The following is a 22,646-nucleotide window of genomic DNA, read 5'->3' as shown; positions in this document are numbered from 1 at the left end:
AAATTATGTACTTACACAACTTTTGAGAATTAGCGTGCCCACAAAAAAGAAGTTATAAAAAAGGCCTATATATACTGTTTAATGTCTTTGGAATAATAGATTCATGATATTGACGATAGAATATACTGTGTTAACTTAATGACAATAGAATTTGAGTATTATATGATTGCTAACATTTAATATTTTTATACTTTTCTGGGCAAAAATATAAAGTTCATAATGGAGTTATAAACTACATGCGATTAATATTATACAACTAGCTGATCCGACAGACGTTGTCCCGTCTTTACTATGAATTTGCAGCGCGCATTCTGTCAATCGCTAACAGTTATTTCAAACAATTGTTAATATTTTCGTTAAGTTTTCTTAAACTTTCTAATTTTCCACGCAATTTTTTGATTTTTTGCTTTCATAACCTTCTCCTGACCATAACAAATAATAGGGATTCATTTATGTATATATAGATAATATTATACAACTATATTTATGTTTTAATAAGAACATACATTTGTCAATAATAATTATTGGCGTGTGCAAATTATGCCGCTGCGTGCTACCGCTGGCACGCATACCCTTGATCCATCCCTGCTCCATACTGTGTCCCATTGGTACGGATTTTATGGGGCAATATAGACGGTTTGATCTAGAAATTTTATGGCGTTATTGTGTTTACTATTAAATACCTTAATATACCCGATGGAATTTCATCCTCGTAGAAGATAAATTTTTAATTTTCTATGTACTAGAAGTTCAGGATTCCTTTCTTAAATGGCAGAAGAAGCCAATGTTAAAAATTGTATTTACTAGAAGATTTAGAATCTAAGTTTATTATGAAATTTGTAATATTTTTAAGATATTGTTTCTTGATAACCTAATGCCCCAATCATTTCGTTATTTTTATCATAAAAATTATGAGCAATGATTTAGGTCATTAAAATCATAATTCATATCCAACATTGAGTTATGAAATATTTTTCTACCAAAGAATTAAGGAATGAAATTAGTTGTACAAAATAATATTCCAATGAACTTTGATTTGGTGTGACTTTAAGTTATTATCTATACTAATATATAAAGCTGAAGAGTTTGTTTGAACGCTATCTCAGAAACTATAACACCGAGTTTTAAATGTTATTCACTGATTGGAAGCTACAATTTTCCTAAGTGTTATAGGCTACTTTTTATCACGGCAAAATATAAAGCGGCGATAGCCTAGTTGGTTGTGGAACGGTCTGCCGAGACGAATGTCCGCAGGTTCAAATCCCAAGGGCACACACCTCTGATTATTCTAAAAAATATATGTGTATTCTTTGTAAATTATCGCTAGCTTTAACGGTGAAGGGAAACATCGTGAGGAAACCTGCATACCTGAGAAGTCCTCTATAGGAATTTCGAAGGTGTGTGAAGTCTACTAATCCGCACTAGGCCAGCGTGGTGGACTAATGCCTAATCCCTCTCAGTAGTACAGGAGGCCCGTGCTCAGCAGTGGCCAAGTATATAATACAGGGCTGATATTATTATTATTATTATTATTAAAATATAAAGCGAAGCTTTTATGCCGGATTTTTTTTTCTCGCGGGCTGAGCCCATCAAATACTAGTATGTAATAGAATTATTACATTAAATTATTTTAGTTAGAACGAGAATTCGTTCTAACTAAAATAATCATAGCATTTTAGGGTTTATATTTCTTTTCAACTTTTGATGGCAGTATATATTTTTATGAAACTTTTCTATAAGATCATTAAAAAATATCTGATCACAATCACGTTTTAAAGTGATTTGTTTACTCTGTCTATATGCAATAAACCATTCACAAAAAGCAAGAGTTTAATTTTACCTATTTTCTTAATTTATGTATTTTGTACATTATCCTGCTTGTAACAACAAGAAGCCCTTCTGTGAATATTGAATTGAAATAAGACAAGAAATGAGACAGTAATATTATTATATCAATAATTATCGCAATGTACTAGAGTGAGCGCGTAGTGGATTCATCACTTATTTCTCTCTTTCGCACGCATCGTAATCCCCAATGACGTCACGTGCGCGTATTGCGCATCTTTTCCCGTTCTATGACATTTGCTTCTACCGAAATTTCATTAATTATAACCTGTTTAACTTTTTAACAGATTTTAATAATTATTTTTCTGTTAGAATATTATGACTTAATATTTCATAAAATAAAATACAAAAATGAGTCAAATACCGTATATTAGATGTATATAATTTCATATTTTAAAAATGACTAGACCGCGTCTCACCTTCAAACTGGTTGTACTTATAATCTACAGATAAGTTTTTACGCAAACAGCAAAAACTAGTTGGCATAAGAAATATATATATATATACGCAACTGATTATCAAGACAAACAAGCCGCTCGTCTGATGTTAAGTGTTACGATTCAAGACAGCCCAATACAGAATTTAAATTTTTAAATTACATTCGAACTTTCAACTGAGACATTCTTGTCTAAAGTAATCTAAATCTCATTTTATGTTTTTAAATCAGACAAAAAATTTAACAGTTATAATTTTTTTTTTCTTATTTCGACACGGAATATGGCGTAATTAATATTTTTAGAGAGCTTCATAAAATTTGATTAAAGCTGATTAGACAATTCTTATTTGGTCTTAGGATTGGGCTAGTTATGCGCCAATTGTCTCAATTATAAAGCAATATACTTCCTCACCAGCTTACAACTAGTTTATTCTTGAGCTAAGAAAGTAACAACTAAAGTCATAAAAATACCAAAACATTATAGACGCTAAAGTAAAAGCCATAAGAGTTACAACACAAACGTCGTATTTGACAAAATTAACAATAACTTGGATCTTTTCAATGAACAAACGGACCCTTAGTTGTGTCTCATAATCCCCAATAATAACAAAGGCAGCAATTACTACTGTTAATAGTAGCTTAATACTCACGGACATTTTAAAAGCGATTTTGAAGCTGATAGCGGGTAATTTATACGATCATTCGCTATAAATTAGATCTCGATTCCGGATTGGGAATGGGATGGCCTTCGCGAGTAATGTCTCGGAGCTCTGAAAGATCACTTTAAGCCAAAAGTCACAGATCTTTATAACGAGAAACATTTAAGTTACTAAAAGTCTGCAATTTTTTTACTAGCAAACCTTATAAGGTCTCTTTGTATCTACCCAAAAACAAGTAGGTACTTACCGATACAACATTGATATTTAAAAACCCTACATATTAATGCTATACAAGTATATATTTCTGCGGTATTAATAAGTGCCCTTGACAAGGCTAGCATAAATGTCACAAAAACCGTAAGCCAGAAATTACAGTTTGGTCTTGCGTTGCTCATGGTGATATCCGGAGAGTCCAACCCCAATCGTTTCTTATCCCATTTCTATACTTTCAAGACTAGTAATGCTTCCTTATATTCTTTGGCATTGTACCAACTGAGTCAATTTAGAAGCTACCCTATACAATTCTGATGGACCACTAGAATCATCAACTTCATTTCGTAAAGAAAGTCACACACACACATCACGCATTTATCCCCGAAGGGGTATGCAGGGGCGCAACTAGAGCACCCACTTCGCCGAGTGTATTTCGTCCCATAATTTAATAGGGGACAAGTCTATCACCATATCGGATACAAATTCCAAACTCCAACCAGATATGCTGAGAAGAAAAACCCAAATATCATTTTGTTCGACGGAATTCGAACCCAGAACCTCAGAGTGCTGTCGTACCGATTTCTAGTTTACCTCTAGCTTACTTAGTTTTCGTTTACTTTGAATCACACAATTATTAAATGATTTAGAAAAGAAACAAATCCCGAAACAGGTTTTCCTGGAACCCACTCATAGTTTCTCAAGGCAATGAAAGAAAGTCGCAAATGTATCTAAACAATCAAACACCCAGATCATAATATTATCACATAAAACAGAACAGAATCAAATATTAATTACGTACTATTATTTCTATATCAAAGACGGAGTTACGAAACATTTCCAATAACACTGCGAAATTAGGGAAGAACGGAATATTATTAATCAAGCAAATGAAACAACCGATCCTTTGGAACTTCAGTCAAACGGAATTAATTTATTATGCGAGCGTAACTTTGTCATTTCTACTCAGAAATTTAATTACGACGATATCGTATGGTACTTATCTAATTGCATTACATCTTAGCTAAAAATATCGGGATTCGTACACAATTCAAAACTGAGCTACGTTATAAATCATTTGGGTAAAGGGTCAGGAAGAAGATATCTGTTCCCACATCCAATAGTATTTTATGATCCGTTTTTTGTGGAAAAGGTTTAAGGGTAAAACAATTTACGGGAATAACTCCAAGGATTCGCTGACAAGAAATCTTATTTTACAACTTATACAACTCACACTGGAACATTGAGATTATACAAACTTAGTTTGTTTAGCAAGATACTAGTAGATATGATAAAAACTTAAGGTTTTTCTCCAGTAACCTTGGTTTTTGTTTTGCGTTAATATAGAAGCAAAAACTACAAACCAGTTGTAATCGTAAACAATTATTCTTACATAAATTGTACTTATAAAATTAAGATACGATCTTGACTATAAGATAATGTTAATTCTGTTAAATATTTCATTATTCATAGGTATAATGTTTCTCTAAAACCAAAAATATATAAACAAATAAATGAAGAAGCCAAGTTTCACATAAGACGTCCTCGAGGAGTGTTCAGAATCATCTTTATAACAAATTTTGGCAAGGTGCGCAATAGGAGTGTACTTTATTCTTATCCTTACATATTATAAAACAAAGTTCCCCACGTGGTCTATCTGAATGTGACAAACTAAAAAAATACTGAATAGATTTTGACAAAATTTCGTATGGAGATTGTTTGTGATTCTAGGAAGGAAATAGACTACTTTTATCCCGGCAAATGATATAGAAGGACTACATTATAATATTCTAAACTGGAATACATTCACCACGCTCATGTGATACGATGCAAGCAAAGCTTGTCTGTTATAATACACGAATACTACTTTACTAGGTTTTGTTTCTTTAACCATATTTAATCTAGTAATATAATAATATTAGCCCTGTGTTATATACTGCCCCACTGGTGGGCACGGGCCTCCTCTACTACTGAGAGGGGAATGTAATTTTATTAAAATAAATTACAAAGAAAATTCCTGATCCAAAAATTTGTTATAATTTAGCCAATTAATAATAGTTTCGCATTAATATCTAAAATTGACGCACACATAACTAATTGGGTATATGTACTATAGCCCACTTGAACAAGAGAACAATCATCGAATTGATTGAAAAACCTTCACAGTTAATAGAACCAATTTATAACACTCGGTTACGTCACAAAACAATTGAATGTTACGAATTATTGTACTTTAATAATGATACATACTTTGGGTTTCAATGGGGGCATTATAAATCGTTTATTGTCGGTTCTTGCGTCGGAAGGGGATAGGGTTTTATAAAAAAAAAAACGTGAAAAATGAGTGAACACCGGTGAAAGTGGACGTACAGAGCGACATGTGAAAACACCACCAACCTCTTTAAATAAAGATAAAAAAAATGATAATATGGAGGATGATTTTCAAAGTAATTTTGGAATTTTGATCTTGGCTCTGCTAAGACTTCCTGATATAATAATAATGTCGGCCAGAGGATAAACAACCATCCAAATTAATATTTGTAACGGTTTATACATACATTTTCATTGTGCACTCTTCTATATGAACTGGAATCATGCTATGTCTTACAGTCATCCGTGCCTACAATGAGCTTAAAACGGGGTACAACGTTTTCGCTTCACGTATAAATATTGTTAGAAACAGAAACGAGTTTAATTAAAAAAAAATAATAATAACAATAAAGATAAACTGTAGAAACATCTAAATTACATTCCTTTATTTACTTTTTTACATACATTTTTTGTAAGAAATTTCCTAAAATAAATAATTGCAAGTTTCACGTTACGCTTATCTGGGATGATTACCTTGTATTCCATATGATATAAACGTCTTTACATATTTCCGTAAGTATGCCTATTTTAGTAATAAATATAATTTCACAGGTTTGCAGCTGCGTGATAATTGCTATCAAACAGACCTAATTATATTTGTTTTTATCAAGATTCATCATTACAAACATTGATAAGGAATAACCAAAAAACTATAGATTGTAAGAAATAAAATCAACTATGCTACGATTTGCTAAAATATCACACAATAAATGATCAATTTTAAAACGTAAGTTGATATAAAACATATAAACTGTAATACCTAAACGTTAGATAAGAAATCAACAATAAATATTTTGCTATGCGATAGTTCTGTGAATTGAATGAAACCTTTCAGAAGAAGCCGGGAAAGATGTTTCAATGTCGCAAACAAATTACTTCATTTAAGTTTCTATATGAAACGAATATAGGTTGTATATAACTTTGTAGTTTATTTTGACTACAATATTTTATTAATTGAAGGTACAATAACTTTATTAATAACCTAGTTTTAATATGGATCATTTTCGTGATAATTCATTCGAACTACTTTCACAAATGACTTTTAATATTTACTTATTTATTTTTGTATTTATTATTAATTGCATATTACTTTTATTATGTTTATTAGTACCATTAAATATGAAATTGACAATCACACGCCTACGAACAATCCTACGTTTTCCTTTAGCTAAGTCGTTTGTATTCAAATCGAATGTTTGCCTTTAACAATGATGACGACGGTCTTGTGTTTTATGTGTAATAGGGGAAATCACATTCACTGAACACTATAGGAAGCAGTAATAGTTATTATTCTTTATAATAATACCAGCACTGTATTTTATACTGCTCACTGCTGAGAGACTCTACTGAGAGGGTTTAGGTCTTAGTCCACCTCGCTAATCCATCTCAATAATAGAGGCGGCCCGAACCCAGTAGTAAGACAGTAATTAATATAGGATTTATAACCTGTGGACCTTTGTCTCAGTAGTTTGTTCCATTCCCAATTGAACTATTGTACTCTATACTATGTTTTTAACTTAGGTGGAAATGTTTACTTATATAAAATGGTTGACATGACTTATATTTATATTGGCTGAATTATTATATTTAAACTGCTGAAGACCGAGTATATGCAATTTAAACGTTCGATGACGTACAAAGTGTAGAAAGTTAATAACATGGTAACTATGTTAGTTTCACAGACAACGGTAATCTTAAAATGACAAGGAATTTTATGTGAATTTAGCACGATATTTTCTACACTAACTCAATGCGAAGTGTTGAAAACAATATTTTGAAAATTCCTTCTAAGGCGCTTGTAATGGTATAATTGTTTTTTTTAAAGACTTATTGCTATAAACGATGATTAATAAATGATCTGTAGGTATCGTAGGACTCCAGAAAACGGCCAGTGTTGTAAAATGTATTATTGTATTATGGATTGTTGTACAATGTTCAGGAAAAATACATATAATCAAATATACAGCTCAAACCATAGCAAACAGTAGTTAAAGTTTAAACGTCGTTGTTTTAGACTAATTGTGTGTGTTAATATTGTTGGGCAATATAAATGCTAAAATACAACGATGAATAACTTATTTACATACGTATAAGGTTTTATAAGGCTAAGCTAAAGGCAGATTCACAAAATACGTACATTTGTTTTGCTATAGAGTTTCGGTTTCTGAAATGAGATGGTAGAATCCGGAAACTAATTTATAATTTCTCTGTCGTTTTTAATTCAGAATGCTATAAGAATGTCTTCAACCTCCCTTTATACCAACCCAATGTAGTTAATACAACATATGTTTCTAGGATCTTTCAGAAGACTTTTTTTACGACCTTCTGCTTGTCTAATAACAAAGCTACTTAATGTAAGTATGCTTGTATTTTTTGCCAGTCGGCACTTTCTATGAGCTTAACTTCGCTTAACACCAAGTGCAGTGAGGCAACGTTGCGAAGACCCGAAAAAAAGAAAAAGAAGCATTATTTTAATGTACAAAAGTTTATTGTTGTGCGTCAAGTAATTTAACTAAAAGAATAAAGACTAATTTCCTTTCTAACAACATGCTATTCTTAAATCATCAAAGTAGATGAACATTGAACAATCATTTTCCTAATCATGGCATTTTGTAGTTAATGTGTGTGTATTAGATGTATTAATTGGGTATCGATGATTATAAGAGGCTGCCAGCCAGCTGTCTCACTGGATACATTTTTAATCAAGTAATTTCTTCCAATAGTTCTCCTTGTACTAAAGGTTAGTTCACGGCGACTTTCGATAATTCATGCGACCAGTCGCATGGATTATCTTTACAAGTAGAAAATTATCCCGGATCGGGCAGTGATTTTTGGATTTTTCTGCTCAGTATCAGCCCGGAGTTTGGAATTTGTGCCCGATGTGGCGATATGCTCGCTCCATATCACATCGTGGGAGTTGGAACGGAACACACTTGGTGAAAAGTCGGTGCTCTAGTTGCGGCTCTGCATACCCCTACGGGGATAAATGGGTGGTTTGTGTTTTTTTATGTTTGTCGAAAATGTTGTATGGTGGATATTGTTGCAGGATTGTTTTTCTATAGTTTTAATTTTCGACATATTGTTACAACTCTTTTCATATTTAAGGTTACGCAAAACAATAATTTTAATAATTAATATATTCCAATAACCCAACGATCTAGGTAAATTCCAAAAACTAGTACTGTTAAAAATATACCAATTACATATTGAAAATAACATCGTATAATATACTCTTTGCCTTGGCATTTATACGAAAAAATAAAACCGCCACTAAAAGAAAAAATCTAAAATTAAACTTGTTTTCGCGGCGTTATATATAAAATTACAAAAACTTGTATTTGGATTCATCTGCATCAGAAACGAGGTAACGTGTTTGAAGCGTACGCGTTATTATTTATTATATTTCATAGAATAATTTAAACGGTGCACTCTAGCCCTCGGCAAACTGGTTCAGGCGTGTTTTACAAGTCGCATTTACGTACAAACTGAATTTACGGAAAAATTCTATATATGGTTTTGTCCAACAATATGTGATTACGTATGTTAACGCGAATATAAGACATTAAAATAAAACTATTTTTGCGGATTTTCTCGCGGTTTTTTATATTATTATTTTCTCCGGATGTTTCGAAGACTGCAGCCTTCGTGCTTGCAGGGCAGATCAAATCAGAAAAATACTTTTATTTTAATGACCAACTATATAATTTTTTATGGTGGGCACATGAATGGGCTCATGCTATTTGGTTTCGGCGCAACGTACTCTTTACCGCTCAAGAATAATGTAATCACTACGTTAAATAGCGGTGAACTTTGAAACGATTCGGTTTCCAACTTTAGTTTTTTACCATGGAAACAGTGCTTGCTGTTTACACTTCAGTCATCCTCGATAATAATTTCCTTACAAGCCAAAGAATTCTAAGATTTATTTAGTTATAAATATATATTAAACATATTACTAACAATAATAATCTTAATTACATTACAGTGGATCTAAGGGCTAGTCAGAATCCAAATAGAAGTGTATATCACTTGTCCAAATTAGGTGACACCATCAAGTTTGAATAAAAAAATATATATTATTTAGTACTTATTAAGGACGAAATCATAGTGATAATAGATGTTGACTAACTATTATTTAGATAATAGAGTGGACATTTGAAAGATTGTTATACAAAAATCTTGTGCTTATTTGATGATTACTCAATATACCGTGAAAGAGAAAAACATCAATGTAAAATATCTCATATTTTATCATGATTTACACGTTTTAAATGCGAATATTAGCATATTTTCTATAAATATATTATTTTTGTATTAATATATAAGGACGCTGTGACATCTTGTGATACGGACATTTCAAATAAGACACCGACTTATTACCAATTGGTAATAAGTTTTGAGGCAAAAATTTGGCCTCGGTGTCCGGTCTAGAACTATATAGTTACATGTCTTTGCTTTAAGCCTATTTAATCACAGGCCCACTCTTTTAAAAAATATACATTACATATTATAATAAAGCCGCAAGCAGCGACAGCCTAGTTGGGTGTGAAACGGACTGCCGAGACGAATGTCCGCAGGTTCAAATCCCAAGGGCACACAACTCTGAATTTTCTAAAAAATCCTGTGTGTGTTCTTTGTGAATTTATCGTTCGCTTTAACGGTGAAGGAAAACATCGTGAGGAAACCTGCACATCTGAAAAGTTCTCTATAGGAATTCCGGAGGTGTGTGAAGTCTACCAATCTGCACTAGGCCAGCGTGGTGGACTAAGGCCTAATCCCTCCCAGTAGTAGGGGAGGACCGTGCTAGCAGTGGGCAAGTATATAATACAGGGCTGATATTATTATTATTATTATAATAAAAAAAATACATAACAACTTCTCTACATAAAAGTATTTTTATATGCTTATTCAGAGTGATTTACGATTTATACAGTAAATGACATTGGCCACTCTTTTAAAATGATATGGCCTTTGTGAATAATGCCATATTAATGTATAATTTAACCTGTACATGCAACTTCAATTATATCGACATCAGGGACCTAAAACTGTGTAAGTAAAATTTTACATAATTGGTGTCATTACGCAAATTCTCATTATTCAGAAATCTAATGATTGTTATGTTGCTCTATTGACAACGCGAGCATAGCAGTGTGGCAGTTGGATTCTTGGGTGTGGTATTTTTGATTTATTTAAATATTTATTTTGACGCAATATGTACCTAAACATTATTGTAATAATAGTATTAAGTTCAGAAAGCATATGACTTATATTTAAGTTAACAAATTCATAAACTATGAACTAGCTTCAATAGTATGACCATAAGAGTCGATAAATGTTAATTTTATTAAAAAAATCATCTTCATTATGCTTCAACGTCACTCACAGAACGAGTTTTAATGTCCTTTTCTAAATGGTTCTAATTATCATATAGTAAAGTTAACTATTATTAGACGTACATATTAATAAGCGACGACAACTAATTAACCTTTTTGAATCGATCTATTCTCTGCACCAACATATTATTACGAGATGCTTATGAGGCCAACATGCATTGCTGGTATTAGAAGGACGTCAGGTCTTTGACCTCACTTTTACCGGTAAAGGAGTTCGAATTGTAGTTGAAAGTAGTGTTGTCTCATGCCATTCCGTATATTTCACTCTCTGCGTACTTCATTCTGTTAGGGGAGCATAATAGTACAAAATACGCATTTTTCAATACAATTTAAGCTATTTTTTTTAACACAAAAAAATCATAATCGATAAATGGTTTTAATCTAGTATAGATATCTATCATTTCTTTACTCTGTTTCGATTTTAATATATTATCTTTTTCCAGATACTATATCCCATCCCAATCTAATAGTTAAACCTGTTTAGTAAATATGCGCTGGAGTTTGTTGACCTCCTTGACACCATAGACAAGTAGATAATTAAGAAACTAAAGGCTGAGAGTTTAATTCTTGCATTATGCAAGTTAGTCTGCGATTATATATTAACAATGATTTACTATACAGCATACTAAATATGCTAGTTGCAAGCAATATAGAGTTATATCGTTTGTAGTGACAAACAAAAAAAAGTGGTGATAATAATATAAGTGCGCATACGACTTCATTCTTCATATAATTTAATGAAAGTGATATATGGCGTAATGTTTGCGACGCTACCGTAAAATCCAAATATTTCCTACTTGAGCAAATTACTAAAATATAAAATAGCTTATAAGTTAATCTATGATATAATCTATATGTTTGCAAAATTTAATCCATATCCGTTCTACGGTTACTGCCTTTACTTTAAACGAATATCCAAACATCTAAATATATATATGTATTACTCAAAGGTGACTGACTGACTGACATAGTGATCTATCAACGCACAGCCCAAACCACTGGACGGATCGGGCTGAAATTTGGCATGCATAAAGCTACTATGACGTACGCATCCCCTAGGAAAGGATTTTAATAAATTCCACTCCTAAGGGGATAAAATAGGGGATGAAAGTTTGTATAAATCTTCTAAGATTTTCGACTGGTTGAACTGAAATTAAAGATTGGAGCTACTATGATGATTTTTTATGAAATTTGTTATCGAGATAGTTAAGACCCTAGTAAGGTTATAGGCTACTTTTCATCCCGGGAAAATAATATATCGCGGGAATTTTATCCCGGAAAACTCATTCACGCGGGCGAAGCCGCGAGCAATTTAATATAAGTTTAAAATTAACTATAGACTTACTGACTTGTCTCCATCACTGTGGAATTTGTTGCTGTAAATATAAAGGTTATTTTTAATCATGTAAATACTTTTTTATATTTGGTCCAATTAGACTATAATTTCGGTACTTCGGATACAAATAATATCTTATACCTAAAAATCTATGTTTACGAGATATACAGTTTGTGCATTAGGATGCTTACATGCTATTATTAAATTATGCATATATAAACAGATCTAGCCTTCTCAACATGCAACAGTTGAGTACCTGGTTCAAAAATGGCAGTCTATTTTGCCATTCTCTTTTTAATTCTATGTGCAAAATGGGACAGTTTATTCGCTGCAGATGATGGTACATAACTGAATTCAGTATTTGTTTGTGATAATTTTCGATGTGAAAACTCATTTTTGTTACAGGTATTTTGCCGGACAGAACAAACCGAATAGAAGACATATATTTGAGATTTTATAATGGGTAAGTTGTATTTTTATGAAGTACTTATTTTATGTAAGGCATTATTTAAAAATCAAGCCATAAGTCGTTAAAATAAAACTATTTGCTGAATTTTATCACGGTTTTTTATATTCTGAAATTTCGATAAGAAGCTAGCTTTAAAATATGGCTTGCTAGCTAAACCATATTTTAAACCATATAGAAAAATAATTAAACATAATCAGTCTTACTCACAAAAATTTCGCAAATCTATGTTAAAACATAAATTTACTCGATCAGCTGTAAGTCAAAACCCTCATTTTGCCTCTTAATAAGGTTTAAACTAGGAAACCGGAAATGTTTTTGACAGCTATTTAAGCAATTCTTTACCACCTCTTAACGCTAATGCAAGTTTATAAGTACTGAATATTTCTACTTTAACTGTCAGTTGTTTAAAATAACTAACAACAATTGACAGAATGCGCACTGCAAATTCATAGTTAATACAGGACGTATGTCAGGTCAGCTATTATCACGATAAAAATTGTTAATTTCATCATCTAAAGAAAACATCATTGTAATTTCAAACCACTTCTAAATAGATAAATTAATAAGGAATATATTGGTAGTTTAAAAATTTAGAAAAGACCTAAATTATTTTTTTAAACAAATTATTCGTAAATCTTTGCAAATTCCGCTGTAATTCGAGCGCCTAAAATGTATGTGTTGAATGCTCAAGGCCGTTTGCCCGAGGCAGGGTCTTAATAAATATACATTATGCATTAGTGACGCCATTAATACTTTCTAAAATTAATTAAATACAAAATGTATGCTTGCAAAATTATGCCCAAGTGAAACATTGCAAAACCTATATTTAATACTAGCTTTTGCCCGCGGCTCCGCCCGCGTTATAAAGTTTTTCAGGCTAAAGTTTTCCGTTATAAAAGTAGTAGTTTCCCGGGAGCCTATGTTCTTCCCAGGTTCTCAAATTGTCTCCATACCAAATTTCATCGTAATACGTTGGGTAGTTTTTGAGTTTAACACGTTCAGGCAGACAGATGCAGCGGGGGACTTTGTTTTATAATATATTTTTTAGAACTTTTTAAGAGGAACAATCCCGTCATACATTATTGTTGCATAACTTTAACCGTTTACGCAGCGCACGCAACGGAAGCTCTCAAAACTAATAATTTTTCCCCGTTTTTGCAACATGTTTCATTACTGCTCCGCTCCTATTGGGTATAGCGTGATGATATATAGCATATAGCACTCCACGAACAAAGGGCTATCCAACGCAAAAAGAATTTTTCAGTTTGGACCGGTAGTTCCTGAGATTAGCCATTACTGCTCCGCTCCTATTGGGTATAGCGTAATGATATATAGCCTATAGCACTCCACGAATAAAGGGCTATCCAACGCAAAAAAAAAATTCAGTTTGGACCGGTAGTTCCTGAGATTAGCCATTACTGCTCCGCTCCTATTGGGTATAGCGTAATGATATATAGCCTATAGCACTCCACGAACAAGGGGCTATCCAACGCAAAAAGAAATTTTCAGTTTGGACCGGTAGTTCCTGAGATTAGTGCGTTCAAACAAACAAACAAACTCTTCAGTTTTATATAATAGTATATAGATTAATTCGATTTCTCAACTTCCCGGATCAAAAAGTTATCCTTACATGTTCCATCAACCGTCCAGATCGATTACTCACAAATTAAATAGAGCATACCACTCAGTATATTAAGTAGAGCATACAACTCAGTATACTATTTCAAATGCATTAAGTTGTCGCAGTCCCACAGACCCTGTTAAGAAAATAAGAATTCGTTGCATGTTATACGCTCCGACGTTTGTCAGACTGTCATTTGTTTTGTATTTTAATAACAATAATGGGATGTGTGTAAAATTTACAATAAACATTCGATATTCTTAGTTTTAGCAATCTCTTGTATTTATAGCTTCTATATAATATATTATACAACACCCATACAAAAAGCGAACATGTCTAATTGTATGTGGAGCTGAAGAATACTTGAAAAACTTGCTCAATATGTTTAGGCAAATACTGATGTTTCATTTAAGTACCAATATGATAAATGTTTTGGAAGAGCATCTTTATGCGAATACCGATCAATATTGTATCTACTCCTAAGCAAACTTAATCTTATGTAAATGACTTGTCATTTTGAGAATAAATTTCTTTAATCATAACTGCCTAGATTTTCATGAATATTTGGAAGATTTTTGTCTCCTAATACAATTATTGCTATACTTAAAAGAACACACCAAACCTGTACCTATATAGATTTAGTTGTTACCAAATAAATATTTAATAATTTTTTTACATGTGTCTTCGAAAGATCCTCCTATAATCTTAGGGTTAGCACTTAAAATTAAATACCTTGTAAGCATGTTTCTAAAAAATATATATTTTTCTACCGGCCTCCTACTTGATATACAACTCCTCTTTAGAAAATTCAGACCCAAAAAAATCGTTAGAAAAAACAAACCAAAGTACACGATCTGTCACTCGATCTCAGGACCCCTTCATCTCTAGCCCATATAGGTTGCCAGTACATCAAATACCCAATCATATTAAACGGAAACAGTATTCTAGAAAGAATCGCGTGGTATGAATAAATCACCAACAATCGTTGGCAATCAAACAGAACGAGAGTTATTGTTCATAAATAATTGGAGACCAGAGAGCGAATACCAATCATTATTAAAGCATCATGGCGGTGACCCAACATCTTGAATAATACATTTCTAAGATATACAAACACACATCACGCATTTATCCTTGATTATGCAGAAGCGCAACCAGAGCACCCATTTTTTGCCAAGTGTGTTCCGTCCCATGATATGATAGTGGGCGAGCCTAGCGCTATATCGGGCACAAGTTCCAGAGCTAATATCAAGCAGAAACACCCAAATATCACTTTGTCCGACCCAGGATTCGAACCCAGGACCTCAGACCGCTGCCATACCGCGCATGCAATAAACGTGATTATATTTATTGCACTGATATCTTCAGCGATGCGGACATGATGTTATGTTAATAATATAATCCAAGCATATTAATTTGCACTGACAGCAAATCTCAATGTCTGATATGCACGTACGATGTGAAGTGTAGATTAATGCAGACGTGAAAAGGATGTATTAGCATAGTAATTTAAATAATAACACGTACTTAGAATATATTTTGCTTGCGGCTACGCTCGTGTGATTTTTTTTCCGAAATAAGTCTCGGTATAAATTTTGCCGGGATACACGTTAGTCTATATCCTTCCCAGTGTCTTAAAGTGCCTCTATATCAAATTACGTCGAAATCGGTTCAATGGTTCATCCGTGAAAGAATAATAGACATACGGACTGACAGAATTACTTTCCAATTTAAAAAGTATCGATTTTGTATGGATATCACGTAGACAAAAAATAAAAAATGTATAATATTGCACTTCCAAGGAGATAGATGCACTTCTAACATTTCTTACATTAGTTAAGATAAATAATGTTCTAGGTAAAAATATGTAGTGATTGTAAACTTTTATAACTGTAAATAGATTTTTAGTCGATAAAGTCTATGATGGTTACCTATATCTATTATATATGTAAACATATTAACCAATTGTAACAAAAATTTGCTTTGTCAGAGGGACATAATTGTAGTCTTTTTATAAACCCTAACCTATAGAAGTCATGGAGTCTTAAAAATCTAATAAAAGACGAAAGTACAACTAAACAGGGTAATAAAGAACCTGATTTGGCGGTGCCACTTTTGCTATTTTATCATGACATAAAATCATACTATACCACAACATGGCGATTTTATTTTACTTTCCTATTCAGACTATACAATAGAATTTCATTTATCTCCAACATGTATGTGACATCGCAGTTTGCAAAATCGCTCATTATTCCAAATTTCGAAAAAATAATTACACCTACTTTTATATTATAACCAAGATTATTCTATGCTAAAACGAAACTTGTGTTTAAAGTTTTTAATCTGTAATTACGTTAATTAATTTTATACTGCTAGGAGATTTTACTAATGGTAGGATCTATTTTATATCCGTCACGACAGTGATTACGGTATACAACGTGTTTAAACCCGCCATAGCGGCCCCATAAGCGTATCGCGTTCCGGGATCAGTCTGTGTACGTTTCCAACAGGCCGGCATAATTGTGTCGACTGTCGACTGCCGAGGGAAATTACTTACTAAAAAAGTAAGTAATTAAATCACTTACTGGTGGTAGGTCTCTCATATGTGGGTGTCCGCCTGGGTAGGAACCGCTGCAATGTTTATTTCTGCCGCCAATTAGCAGTGTGTACTGTGTAGTCACTGTTGTGTTCCGATTTGTAGGACATTGAGCCAGTATAACTACTAGACATAATAAGACTTAACATCGCATACCATAAGGCGAACGGCAAGGTCGTCTCATCATTCAAAGCAATAAAAAAATCACTTACTATTTTACTTTACACACACACACACACTCACGTCTTTTATCCCCGAAGCGGTATGCAGAGGCGCAACCAAGGCAGGGCACTATTCGGCCAAGTGTCTTCCGTCCCATGACGTGATAGGGGCGAGCCTATTCAAATCGAGCTCAAATTTCAGACTCTAGGCTGAGTAGAAAAACCCAATATCACTTTGCCTGATCCAGAGATCGGGGATAAATTACTGAAAAATACTTCTTTATTCAATGTAATATAAAAGGTATCCAATATTTAATAAAAGCTAGACGTTTTACATAATAACCGATTTAAACTATACCACGACATGCAAATGGTTTATCTTTCATCCGTACTGGTTCGCATCCCTTTGTCTATTGAAAAACATGCCAACCCCGTCGACCTAGATCACTAGATATCTGCAACAGACCAATGGAAATTTCAATTGGGTGCATAACTCGGTGAATATTCGACTTTACTGCTAATATATTTATGAACTAACGCATTATTAATATTATTTGAGTCTCAAGTTATTTTAAGTAAGAGAAAGTGACAAAACAATGATTAAAGGTTGTTTAATAATGTTTAGACTGTTTACTAGTAATGGATATAATTTTAGAAAATTGCTATTTTAGCGTCTACAAATATCTAAATCTCATTTAAAATTATGAAGCCCAGAAAAATATTATTTTATGACTTGTGATTTAAATGCGGTGAGAATGCAAAATATGATAAAATAAAAAAAAACTATTATCAATATGGATGCGTTCGTTGCGTTCCGAGTATCCTTTGGGAACACGTCTGTTGCGAATATAATTTTATCATACAATATACACAGAACCATTATGCACGCTTGTCGATAAAGCAAGCATTAAAGATACAAGAAGAATTGCTTTATGATTATCCCCACACAACTATTATTAAAAACTTTATAATCTCGAATAGCTTTAGATACAACTATAAAACAGTTTGTCATCACGGGTATACCTACCTTATATTATAGCATTGATTAAAGCGTGTAGATATAATTAGACAGGCAGGTATAATTCTAGCCATAAGAAACATCTATTTATTTGACTATTAACTGAAACTGCACTGCATTATTGTAGAGTTTAAATCCCGGCTCGGACAAAGTGATGTTGGGTTTTTCTATTCAGTATCAGTTCGGAGTCTAAATTTTGTGCCCGTCATGTCGATACGGTCGCCCCCTATTACATTATGGGATGGATTACGCATAGTGAAAAATGCGTAACAATGCTTGCAAAAGTTACGCCTCTGCCTATCCCTTCGAGGATAAAAGGTGTGAATGAAAGCGAATTAATTTATAGGTAACTAAACAACTTCTTTCGCTGTTCAGAAGAATCCAAACATTATGCAGATGGCATGATAAAAGCCGTATCTAATCATGATAATGTACAATTAAAAGCAATGACGTAAACGTTCCCATTAACTGCAATTAAAACCGATCCGTCAAAATGTTTCCTCACAATTAGTTTCAAGGTCATTGAACATAAAACAAATAATTCACTAATGTTTTAACTTTCATTTTTTTTAATGAATAGACGAGCTTGCCGTTCGCCTGATGGTAAGCAATACGACCGCCCATAAGCAGTAGAAACACTATCCAACACCTTAAAAAACAACTATTGTTTGGTATTCCACTGTGCTCGCCATCCTGAGACATGAGATGTTAAGTCTTATTATGTCCAGTAGTTAGCAGTAGTAGTATCTAAAATACTATCATAATAGTCTTCCATACACGTTACCATTTTCATTTGATGACTCATGATTTTAAGATAACTATAATATGACCTTGTTTATTAATTATCTACTGATCTGCTGAAAATAAATTACAATTGAAGTTGAAATGGACGTGCCCACTGCTAATAAACAACCCATAGATTTATTAGTTAAGAAATTGTTTCTACTTTTTTATTTCTTACGTTATTTATTATTTACCCTATGTTTTATATAAAGGAACATCTTTGATTGTCTTATTCAAATAAAACGTAGTGATTATATTCTCTTTGTATTCGACGTAAAATGAGATAAAAACTAATCAACTATCTATAAGTGGTCAATGAATAGCAACAAAGTTTAATTTCCATTAATTTGTGTTATTTTATTCATACAAATACCAAAATATTCAATGTATTATTAACTAACATTGACAGAATTTCTATTTGTGTTTCTATTTTGGTACGAAGCAACCAGAAGATGTCTGTCATTTTAATATTTATATGTTAGTATACCGAAGAACTATTCTTAGTTCTAAAATATTTCAATGAAGATATTCGTGGCAGATGCTATTTCAATTTCATTCTCGTAACATGTTTGACAAGCTTTTTTAATTAATGTAAATTTTATTTTAGTTTCTATCTTCTATACTAATAAAGTTTAAGAGTTTGTTTGTTTAAACGGGATAATCTCAAGAATTACTGAACTGCTGTTGTTTTTTTTTACTAATATGAAGCTACATTATTCCTGAGAGCTACAACTTTTTAAGCCGGAAAAATTATTTACGCAGGCGGAGCCGCAGGCAAAACCTAGTACTAATATATTTTTTGGGCGTTTGAATGTTCGTAGAATAAACGCAAAGTGCTTTTTGTTATTATAAGGTCCTATGTAAAACTATATTTGTGTTGAAACAATATTTTAAATACTTAAGATGGTAAAAGATATAAAAACAATAATTTGTGGTTACCTTTTTATTTATCTTTCTGGATTATTTACTATTTTTAGTGACAAATGCATAAAATTACAATATATATTTAAATTTGTGTAATAAAATATAATATAAAACTTTCTAATAGTGAGCTAGCGCAGTGCCTATTATAAATGTAAAAGATTGTGAAAATATTTGCATAATTGTTATCTAAACCTCTCTATAGATTTCGATGAAATTAAGTTAACACAAAGTCTAAGTTTTAATACCAGGGGCCTTATTCTCTATCCTGCACGTTATTTTAACAGTGCGTAACAAGCACGTAACACAACGCGTCACGTTTAAGACTATAGAAATTTGGCTTACAGAATACCATTCCACGCACATTTCTCGAAGATATGACACGGCCGCGTTACGCGTTTACACTATCATACAGAATAAGGGCCCAGAAAAGAGCACACAATTGTAATCCGAGAAAAGTCTTAGAAAAGCAAAACCACGAACTCTTGGTAACAGAATTAAGTAAGAAAGAAAATGACTATTAAATCTTTGTCCCAGGATAATAAATAAAGAAGAAAATGACTCAAAATTTGTTCAATAATAATACATTCTGATATAAACTCTATTGATACCGGTTATTTTAAAAGTTGAAACCAATTTGTAATTCAATTCCGTGTTACTTAAAAATATGATTTGAATTTTGAACTCAGAATGGTTGTTTATATTTTAAAATAAATTAAAATCTGTATTTTTACAAAAACTTATGAATGTTTACAATTTATAAAGGAAACTTGTTGCGTTTTCATCAGTAATTATACTAATATCTGATTTTGACCAGACAAACGGCAGAAGACTATGTGGACATCCCACTTAACCAGGCTGAGCGTCTCATGGACATCAAAGGGTTCGACAAAGACAAACCAGTCGTCTTCTATATACACGGCTTCATCGAATTGGCACAACAAGAGAGTGTTCAGGTAAAATCTATCTGTATTTTTATGTATTTACGACATGTTTCTAATAATTTTGTTGGGTTAGTAATTTAGACTTCACTCAAAGTACGATCAATTTTGCTTGTCTTTTCTTTACGACTTTTTGGACTAAGGCGGGATTAAACATCCGGCTTCCAAAATTATGCCGGCCTGCCTTACTGGGCATTAGTTCACGGATAATTCACGCAAGAACTTATCCCTCCAAAACATCTATTATGATGGGTTTTATGATGGTCCACATCTACAGCGGTCTAAATTTTTTTAATTTATTTCAGGTCATAGTAAACGCGTATTTAGAAGCGAGGCCAGATACAAATGTAATACTCCTAGATTGGTCCAACATGTCCCACGGCTCATACTTAGTCAACGCTGCAAGGAATACGAAAAAGGTAGAAATTTTAATTTAATTCTGTATATTTTCTCATGGGAAATGATTATTGAAATGCACCGACGTAATGAAATTAAAATGTACCACGAATATGTATAGGTACAATAAGGCATTGCACAGACGCTGTTAATTTGTTGAACATTTAACTACTATGTAACTGACACTTGCTTTTTATATACGTGCGCGGCAATGACCCCACTGCAGCTGATGGTAAGCGGAGTGGGATGCAATAGAATCTCGACTGACAAGAAATGATTACCCCTCGGCAGTCGATATAATTATGCCGGACTGTTAGAAACGGATACACACAGGCTGATCACGGAACGAGACATTATGACGGGTTTTACCACAATGGCCGGTTTTATATGGCGGGTTATAAACCATTATTAAAATATATAATGCCCCTGTTAATTTGTAAACCTGTATTATTAAGTCTAATATATCTATTCCCATGTTTTGCTAAATAAAATACTTAATATTGACTGCGTGCGCTAAGCCACGGCTCTATAAGCGTAAACGTTGCGTCGGTGCAGCGCCTTACTTAACCTAAATGAGAACCAACATTTTTCAAAATTCACCCCAAACACGAATCTCATCGGGCATCATTTATAAACCATCAATAAAGTACTGAATCATATACTTTATCTACTTATTTGTTATCTCATGTCTTATTTTAATGTAATCAAAATATATTCAACCACATTCGTTAAAGATTAGGTTTATTATATTTCCTTGTTATACGGTTTTGTTAGATTATATTTGCTCAGTCTGAATCACAGGTAAAACCACGTCAAAGGCATGATGGTTGCGCAATAGCCACATTCGGTGATTGCCAAACGGACCGAGGTTTTGGGAGTTTTGCTTTATTGCATTGTTCAAATCGAATATTGCAAATTGAAGGGATTGTTAACAGAATGATTTTTTTTCTCTATAGTATTATAAATAATATTTTTATTGATACGTGCTCAGCAAATATCGTAAATATATAAATAATGTTTTTTTTTACGTGCTTAGCAAAGTGAGCCCACTGGTGGTAAGTGGAGTGGAGTATAATAGAATATTGACTGACGAGAGATGATTACCCCTTGGCACTCGACACAATTATGCCGGCCTGTCGGAAACGGATATACACAGACTGATCCCGGAACGCGACACACTTACGTGGACCACTATGGCGGGTTTGAACATTTTGTGTACAGTGGTAGCTATCCGGGCGGATGTAAAATATATCCTACCAACACCAAACTTATTATCACAATCAACTTACATAAAATATCAAAACCGGTTTAATATCAATTTGTGTTACAAACGCTTTTGTTTTAAATTGCACACCTATCTAGAAATGTAAATAAAATATAAGGAAAACCTTGAATATTTGTTTATTTAAATATTCTACAAACACAAAGTACATTAGTTTTCTTCTCACGTCCTCGTAAAAGTAATTTGTCTTATTATTTATGTCA

General features: G+C 32.7%; 1 protein-coding gene across 2 annotated transcripts in view; it reads left to right on the top strand.

Moving 5' to 3' along the window:
• The window catches only part of LOC115451867 (pancreatic lipase-related protein 2), a 33,516-nt gene that overhangs the window by 4,018 nt on the left and 6,852 nt on the right, over positions 1–22,646 (top strand). Inside the window, exons 1-4 of one of the 2 annotated variants that reach the window (XM_037442458.1) lie at positions 12,482–12,592; positions 12,658–12,715; positions 20,642–20,780; positions 21,071–21,184. In XM_037442458.1, coding sequence (XP_037298355.1) covers positions 12,520–12,592; positions 12,658–12,715; positions 20,642–20,780; positions 21,071–21,184 — 384 coding nt within the window. In that variant the 5' untranslated portion in view covers positions 12,482–12,519. Of the gene's footprint in view, positions 1–12,481; positions 12,593–12,657; positions 12,716–20,641; positions 20,781–21,070; positions 21,185–22,646 lie in introns of those variants that run through there. The other variant, XM_037442459.1, reaches the window with a different exon arrangement.

This window comes from Manduca sexta, chromosome 24, assembly GCF_014839805.1.
Source record: "Manduca sexta isolate Smith_Timp_Sample1 chromosome 24, JHU_Msex_v1.0, whole genome shotgun sequence".
NCBI classification, from domain to species: domain Eukaryota; kingdom Metazoa; phylum Arthropoda; class Insecta; order Lepidoptera; family Sphingidae; genus Manduca; species Manduca sexta.
This window is presented reverse-complemented; position numbering and strand designations above follow the sequence as displayed.